This window comes from Nestor notabilis, unplaced genomic scaffold (assembly GCF_000696875.1).
Source record: "Nestor notabilis isolate BGI_N333 unplaced genomic scaffold, ASM69687v1 scaffold1948, whole genome shotgun sequence".
Classification (NCBI taxonomy): domain Eukaryota; kingdom Metazoa; phylum Chordata; class Aves; order Psittaciformes; family Psittacidae; genus Nestor; species Nestor notabilis.
Genome location: NW_009940494.1, coordinates 39,223 through 47,898, shown reverse-complemented (window position 1 = coordinate 47,898; position 8,676 = coordinate 39,223). Strand labels below are relative to the sequence as shown.

General features: G+C 42.1%; 1 protein-coding gene across 1 annotated transcript; it reads right to left on the bottom strand.

Annotated features, from left to right (window-relative positions):
* HAO2 (hydroxyacid oxidase 2 (long chain)) lies at positions 1 to 7,737 on the bottom strand. The gene is made up of 7 exons (XM_010020370.1): positions 7,607 to 7,737; positions 6,631 to 6,782; positions 5,570 to 5,853; positions 4,984 to 5,199; positions 3,069 to 3,227; positions 1,324 to 1,393; positions 1 to 56 (listed from the first exon to the last, which is right to left on the bottom strand). Exons 1-7 carry the CDS (start codon positions 7,735 to 7,737, stop codon positions 1 to 3), a joined length of 1,068 nt encoding a protein of 355 aa, XP_010018672.1.
* Between the last annotated feature and the right edge of the window lie 939 nt (positions 7,738 to 8,676).

The following is an 8,676-nucleotide window of genomic DNA, read 5'->3' as shown; positions in this document are numbered from 1 at the left end:
TCACAGTTTTGAGAAGTGAACTAGATGTCGGTCAATATGGGAGACACGAGCACAGCCTGAAATAGAAAAAGGAAACATGTTGGTGAAAGAGAAAGTTCTGTGGGTGGAATTTGGAAGGCCCCCACTCCAGTCTGATATGAGCCAGATAGGTTGGTACTTCAATAGTTCCCTCACCAGAGCCCTACTCCTCAATAGCATCTTCAGCTTTGAGGTTCGGCATCAGGCTTCCCACACAACAAGAGCTAGAAACATGAAGTAAAAAGGCTCCTTATAACAAGCTGAACAGGGAAACATCTGATCCATCCAGAAGTGAAAGGTAGACAGAGGAGACACAGGGATTATTCTGTGTCAAGTGACCAGAGGTGGAGATTTGACATTTCAGTTGATCAAATCTGGGTGGAATTTCACAGCGTGGCTGAGAAGGTCCCAACCTGCTACTGTTGCAGAGTTCAGCACCCTTTTGCATGTAAAGAAGTGTGAAAGCATCCTGGAAAAAAACCCCAAACTTTTAGGAATCTTTATAGTTGAAAAAGTAACCCAAAACCCCAGCGTGTTAAGAAATGCTCAATGGGATTTCAGTTCCAGTCTCCCAGTCAGCATTTCTATCCACTTGAGTTCAGGGTTGCTAGAGCATGAAAATCTTTAGACATGATCTGAAGTGGGATAAGACCCTTTGCTGATGTCTGAATACTTCTGCACTGGATCTGCAAGTTGTACTTGTTCATGTGTGAAACTGGAATTTGTACTGGGCTGTGTAAATTTGCTGTTCAGTGAGGGGGTCAAACGTCATAGGTACAAGTAAGAGCAGCAAGTGAGAAATGCAGAATATGGAACAATAGTAAAAGCTTGGAGAGACACAGGGAATTTTAAAGGATGTATGATGTAGAGATTAGAACCTGTGCCAACAGGCTGTATTCTCTAACATACAGAGAAAAAAAAATGCATCCATTTTTTCTGAATTTTTCGTGCAGAAAGAAAATTGGTTGCATTTTTACCCTCGTAAATGTTAAATACTGAAAAACATACGCTGCAATTACCAGCAGAACAAAAATTCCACATTTTGCTCAGCTCTAGTTAGCAGTTTTGCATCTCTTTAATTGGGGTTAGAAAGCTGTTTGAAACTTCCTCCTTACAAGCTTCATCGCTAGAGCACCTGAAATGCCACATGGTTTCATAGGAAGCAAAGTATCACCTTAAATATAGCAACTAGAATTAGCACAGCTCACATGGATTCCCTTTTTGCAACCCATACACCAGATTTGAGGTGACTGGCATGCAGAAACCTCTGTATCAGCAATTACAACCAACCTGCCAAATGCTTACCAGCTAAGGCCATTGACAAACGAAACTCATCCTGCAAAATCCGCAGCACATCTTGAAGCCCCTCTTCACCCTGCTCCAACAGAGAAAGCAATCAGGGTAAAAGGAGCACTGGCACAGAGCAATGCAGCAGGATGCTTGCTTTGTGAGAGCTGGGACAGCCCTTTCAGGCCATGCCAATTCCAGTCTCTCATACAGATGAATGATTAAAATGATATGATGGATGGGCTCTGTTCCTCATGGATTAGTTTAGATACTTTTCCTCTCATGGCAGGGAGGTTGGAACTGGATGATCTTAAGGTCTTTTCCAACCCAAACCATTCTGTGTTTCTATGATTCTATGAACAGTGAAAGAAAACAAAGCTGGTTTTCACTGCTGACATTTTCTAGCTTGTTTTCTGTTTGGTGTTTTTTTCTTAGTTTTTAGTTAACCCCCACCAATGGGCTTGTTTTAAAATGTCAAGACTTAGGATGGTGACAGTAATGAGAGTTTTAAATATGGAACAGCTTTAAAAACTGCAGTTTACTTGAACACCAGACTGAATCTTTAAAAGGAGTACACTGTGTGTTTTTCTCTGAGCAAGTGACACCAAGAAGTTCAAAATCCCATAAAATGTACATATGATTTTGGTCTTACTGCAAAATACTGGAGGATTATTTTCTTTTTTTTTTTTCCTTTTTTTTGCCCCCCTTAAGTTTTATTTTTATTTCTTGCAATAAAGAATGCTTTGGGTGCAGCCAATGTCCATGCTTGCTCATGCCTCTCCTCTCTTGCATGCTAAGGTAATGCCACCGAGATAGGATGCGCCGCAGGATATTTAGGATTTAGGATATTCCACTCTATGGCTGACTCAAAAACCCATCTCCTTTCTGTTTGCACTGTAGAAAAAAACTCACAGCAACTCCCTTTTCATGTCCCTTTTTCTCTGCTGGTAACAGACACAGTGCTACCAACTCCTCCAGGTTTCTCAGAAGATTCAGGTGATTTCTTGCTCAAAGCCTAGCTACTGGAACCCACAGCAATCACACCAGTGGACAGGAGTCTCATTTAAAAGATACAAAATATTTCTAGACCATAAAAATAAGTATTTTTTTCTTTTAGAGAAAAGCTGGAAAGCTTCAATCTAGAGGCTAAAAAGGAAAAATGTATCAAAGAAAACATTTTCATATTAATTGTATTATGCTAACTTTCTGCATCAGAGGCCTAATTCATGACTCTGGATCATAGAAATATGATCTTAAGAAGCAGCAAAGCTGGAGTAGTGGCTCAGGCACCTACAGGACGTGGTTGTGCTTGGTCTTGTCCAAAATGTCACAGACATCAGTGAGATGGAGTTCTAGATGTATTTCTGAAGAATTCACAACATGGCTATGAAAATGCCCTATCAAAACCATACATTGTTTCCAAGTAAGCTGACAGCAAATAAAATTGTCAGACTAATCTTTGTAACAAATAAGCCTGCCTCCAACTTTCCAAAGCACTGATGGTCCTGAGACCTGCAGTATTTTAGCACCAAACTGCAACCCCAAGGAAGTCCCACAAAACAGTGTGAAACTGTAAAATTCAGTGGTATTTTTAAAGCACAGAAAATGTGTGGGTTTGATTCAATTTGGCATGTTTCCACTTAAAATTCAACAAAGCAAAACAAAAGAGTAGATCCTTCACTGCTGAAAACTCTATGACTTAAATAACAACAGTATTGGAGAGTATGAGAAGTAGATATACAAAATCAAAGCTCCTTACTCACCTTGTAAGCCAAACCCCATAAAGCTGGTCTTCCAATAAAGACACATTTTGCTCCCAGTGCCAACGCTTTTAATATATCGCTTCCTTTTCGTATTCCACCATCTAAATAGACTTCGATTTTGCCTTGTACTGCCTCCACAACCTCAACCAGAGCATCAATCTGCAAAGAAGCAGCCACTCTCATTTTGAGATCAGCTTTTGATTCAAAGAGAAAGAGGAGATATTCTGAAGAGACAGGCAGGATAACATACCTTCTTGAAAGTAAATGTGTATCACAAATAGCTCAGCATTAAAAGCTGCAGAATAAAGTGCAGCTCCCGGTTCTGTTTGCCAGATAGTGAGTTTCATTTTCCAGTGCTTTGCTTATACTAATATTCTTTGCTAGAACTTCTGATAAGTGAAAAAAACCCAACTTTTTTTTGGTTTCTTTCTGAAAGATTTAGAAAATAAATTGCTATGGAAATAATGTTCGTTAACACCTTTTGTTTGAAACGATGAATGATGCAAAAGTCTGTAAAAAAGGCTGATATCAAACTTCACCCTGCTACTTACATTTCAATCTAATCCTGGTGACCACATGTCAAAAGCCTCCTCAAACCCCCTAAAGCACCTATGAAGGATTTAATTTGCGATGTAGTATGGTCAAGGTACCATTTGCTCCAGGCTATCTCCTGATTTTCTAAGGATCCTTTTCTCTAGAGCACAGTGCAATACCAGGCTGGTAGTGCAGGGCAGTACCACACAGAAACGGTGGTGCTGGTCCCAAAGGCAGTATAACCAGTGGCAGGACATTGCACAAGACCTAAATAGTTCTGCTTCACAGCAGTCTCTTTTCTGCAGTGTTTGATACTCTTCTTCCTTCTTTCCATCTTTGTTAAGCAGAGCAGCTATAACTAAGATCACTGGGTAGATTTTTCCAAATAGTCCTAATTTTTTTCAGGATTTCAGATTGAAAACTTTCAGGCTGAAATCTTCCAGGAGCAACTCAGCAGGAGAAGGGACAATAGCTTCTGCTGCCAAGGTTGGTACCAGAGGAATAGCACAGCTGAGCTAGGTATCTACTGGTTTGTCTGTCTACGTAAAGAAACTTTGAAGGTAGAAGAGCACTTCAATGTGGATGTCATTTCCATTATTACGTTCTTAGCATTTAGATTAATATATTTTTAATTCATTATTATCAGTCTTGACATAGAGTAAAAGAGAATTCCCTGGTACCTGTTTTTATTTGACAGAGGAAAATAAAGAAAAGAAAGTCCATAACATACTGGGCAATATAGATCTGTAAAATAAGAACAACTGGAAAGACTGACAGAAGGCAAATTAAACCAGTGAAGCACACATACATCCAAACAACCCTTGATTTCTTTCTACAGACCACTTTCTTCAGTTAAGTTATCCTTTTTCTGGCTCATGAAAGTCAATAAATTCCCATTTAGACTTGAGCCTGTAAAGACACAAGCAGACGTGTGTCCTTCAAACTAGCTGCATTGTTTGTGCGTGTTTTGGCAGATGTGAACAACAAGAATACATTCTGCTCTCATTTGTACATTTTTGCTTCCAGAGCTTCATTTTATTTTTGCTGCAGTGCGCAAAGAGTATGTGTGCACTGCACCAGCTACTGAAGACATAAGCAGAAAACTATTACTAATTTAGACCATTAGTTTATCTGCAGGTGCGTGAGTTCAGTGCTGCTCACAGGACCCTCCCAAGAGCTGAGAAAATACTTCAGTGGTAGCACATGCCAAAGCATGCATCTTACCAATTTAAAGCTAAAGCACATCTGCACACATCCATAGCCACACAACGAACACACAAGTCCACCAAAAGCATATAAACAAAGACAAGCATAAAGATATCCACATTAGAGCAAATGTGCATACAATGAACACTTATGGGACATCTGTTTTCTCACTTACAGTGGCAGGTCCTCCATCCAGTTGCCTTCCACCATGATTGGACACAATAATTCCCTGAACCCCGTGTCTCACTGCCAGCTCTGCATCTTCTTTCGTCAAGATGCCTTTGATGATGATGGGCAGGTGGGTCAGGCTCCGCAGCCAATAGATATCATTCCAAGTGACCGAAGGATCCAAGCTGTTGGGTGGCAGTCCATACTCAGAACGGTCATCCCCCTATAGCCAAAGGACAGAAGGAAACCTCATTAACTGTAACAGTAAAGAGGCCCCTTGAGGTCTTTCTCTGCCCTGAAACAGATAAATTAAACTTGCTAACAGACATGTTCATCAGCTCCAGAAAGCATGTGTCTTCAGAAGAGAATAATTACAGTGGGGATGGAGATCAGTGTTTCTAAGGCAGCTGGCCTGGGATTTTGAAACCAGAAGCCAGGATGGCAGGAGGTCAAGCCAGGACGCTGCAGAACCAGAAAGGGAGAAGATACACCCTGGATACAGCAGATGCCAAACCAGCAGTTATCTAGCGTTTTTTTGTCTCATGTGGTACACACCACCACAGTGAATGAAAGGATGGGCTCATTTTACAAACCTCAAAGGCTCCTTCCAAGTTCTTCAGTTTCATGTGGGGAGGAAGGCGGAAACCATTGCGGATATCATCACGTCTTTTGCCCGTATAGGGCAGATCCGCGGTGAGGACAAGGCCCTGGAAGCCCAAGGCCTCTGCCCGTTGCACCAGCTGCTTGGAAACTGCCCTGTTGCGGTGGATGTAGAGCTGGAACCACCGGATGCCACTGGGGGCAGCTGCAGCAATCTCCTCCAGCGTGCAGGTGGAGTATGTGCTGGCAATGTAACAGGTATTCATCGCTGTGGCAGCTTTGGGAGGTATTGGAGAACAATCAGAACTGAAGTCATTTGAAAATTCTTGCCAGATATCAGGTACAAAACTATGTCCTGCTTTACAGAGACCAATTGGCAGCTATGCCCCCGAGATTAAAAATGGCTGTTTTACTATGCAGTGTTGTAGGATCACGCTTGAGAAAGGGGGATGTAAGTTACCAAGTGGTGCTTTCATTTTGCAACTCTTTATTTTAAAAGCATCAGCTTTATCTTTATGACTCTGTCCTCATAAGAATGCATGTCAAAGGCACTCACTGGAGATGGAAACACACACAGGAAAAAAAAACAAACCAACATTTCTAGGGGTCAGCCTCCAAATCTGCTACAGGAATTGGGAAGAGAGGTTATCCTCTTCTCCAAGGGAGACACTCTAACAAGGAATTTACAGGCTGAGTCCCATCCACCACGTTTATGCCCTATCTAGAGCCTCCAGGACTGAGAACTTCATATGGCTCTTTGTGTAAGACAGAAATGTGTCCACTGCCTCTGCTTTAAGTTTGCAGCAGCCTCAACAGGGCGGATCTCACAATAGTGGTAGCTGGAGAACAAAAGCAATGTCTAAACAGTTTCCCATGAACTCTGTGTCACCAGACCCAAGAGGGTCACCCATGAAAAGGGGTGTCAGAAAGTGGAAAAAGTTTGCCCCTTTAGGCCTGGAGAGTTTGTTCAGACACACTTCAAGTCATCCTAACAGCTTCTTGAGGCTTTTCCATAAACCTGCTTTTGCTACATGACAATGAAGCAGAAGAGTACCTCTAGCTGTGCTTTTCTCTCCATCAGGCCACGCTAGCTGGTGGAAGCCGGTAGGAGCGATTCCTACAGGAAAGCTGATTTCAGTCCCAAGGAGCTTAGTCCTAATGTCCATCACAGATACATCCCGCAGCATACGTGGCCGGAAATGAATTCTGTAAGGAAAAAAAAAAAAGAATCCTTCAGGATAGTGGCTGTTCAGTGGCATTTCTGAAGTTTCATGGAAACCAGGTTGCAGTGCAGGAACCAGAGCCAACAAAGAAAACAGCATATAACCAAGGCTCTTTGTCTTTTCTCTTCGCTTTTAGAGGTCAATTCAGCCAGTAGTTCAGACACTCACTTTTCATTAATCTCATACTCCTGCTTACTGGCCACAATACATCATTTTTGCATTACCCACCTCAGCTCACTGGGTCTTGTTCTCCCACTGTCTGTCCCACAGATTCCTTCAACTTGCAGCCTAGCCCAGGTCACAGCCAACACCCAGGCCTTCCACCCCACCATTCATACGTCTGTCCTCACTGTACACTGTGCCTGCCCTCATTCTCTGCACCACGTTCCCCAAATCCCATCCTACTTACAGGTAGGCTTCCTGCTGTTCACCAGATGCTCCCCATTGCACCTAGTTCTACTACAGCTATTCATCCCCTTTCCTGTCCTACCATGCCATGCCATGCCATGCCACGCCATGTCATGCCATGCCATGCCATGCCATGCCACGCCACACCACACCACAACCACACCAGACCAGACCATACCCTACTGTTTGTCTGAACCTCAGCATCTTTTATACGTCATACAACCTGTCATATTCAGCCTAGCATCAGACCATTCTCTGTTTGTCATTCCAGTAAGCGCATTTTGCTTCGGGCCCACCTTGAAAGGAGAAGGTATTAGGTATCTTTGCTTGTGAAACCCAAATACTTGCACAAAAACAAAGTTTGAAATCTTCTAGTACAACATTTCCTCCTCACATTACCTTTTATATGCCAGGATGTTTTCATCTCGGGTGCTACAGTCATCTGCTCCAGCTGCAAAAAAATCCCAAGCAATCTTGGGTAAATGCTTTTTAGCATAAGCTTCAAAGTCTGAAAGACACACCATAGCCATTGCCGAGAAAGGCTCTGGGAACCTTAAAGAAAAGAGTAACATGGAGCAGAAATTAGATCCTTTGTATCTCCTTCTCTCTTCCAGGGGCTCTAATGTCACTTAATGCAAACCTTGGACCCATCTGTCTTGTAGAAAAGTTGCTGAGAGGTTGTCTCAGTCTATCATTTTCCCTTGCCCCTAGTATGAGGAAAACTTGCAGATGTAACCACAAGACTACGAAGAAGCTTGAATCTCTGTGCCCCTCTTTATTCTATTTTAGGTCTTCTGCTACTTTAAGACACAGCAATTGTGTAATTCTGTCATAAATTCCATCTTAAAACTAGCTGGGCTATTTGTTCCACTAATTCTTCTCAAAGGTTGTCCCAGAATATCCTTTGCTGGATTACTCCTTAGGATGGCTCCCTGACTGAACAACTAGTTACAGAGCACAGTAACTAAATTTAAGCTCATGAAATCTGGAAGCAAGTAAATACAGTGTCTGCATCTAGCCTGCTCCAGCATGAACACATTGTAAAAGTATGTCCTGACTCTGAGTACAAGTCATTGTCAAGGCCAGTGTTATGGAAAAATGAAGTATTTTCTACAGATCTTCATTTCTCTTTTGTAGCAAATACTTTCTGGGTGTTTGCATTTCATACTAGAGCACTGATACATACTGAAAAAGGAACAAACAGAATTTGGACAAACTAGGAAAAAACACTGTCAAAAAACAAATTCCACAACATGAAACATGATTCTAAAGTCCTCCATCTTTCAGAGAGCAGAAGTGGCATTGGGTGACCAACATGTCTAAGCAATCCAACAGAAATGCTGCCTAGCAAATGCCAGCACCTCAATGCTTTTGAATCAGACAGGCCTAAAAATGTTTTAGCCAACTATGTGTGAGGCAACATGCACAAAGCACAGACAAAATCAATTTGCTAAATTGCTTGTTGCAAT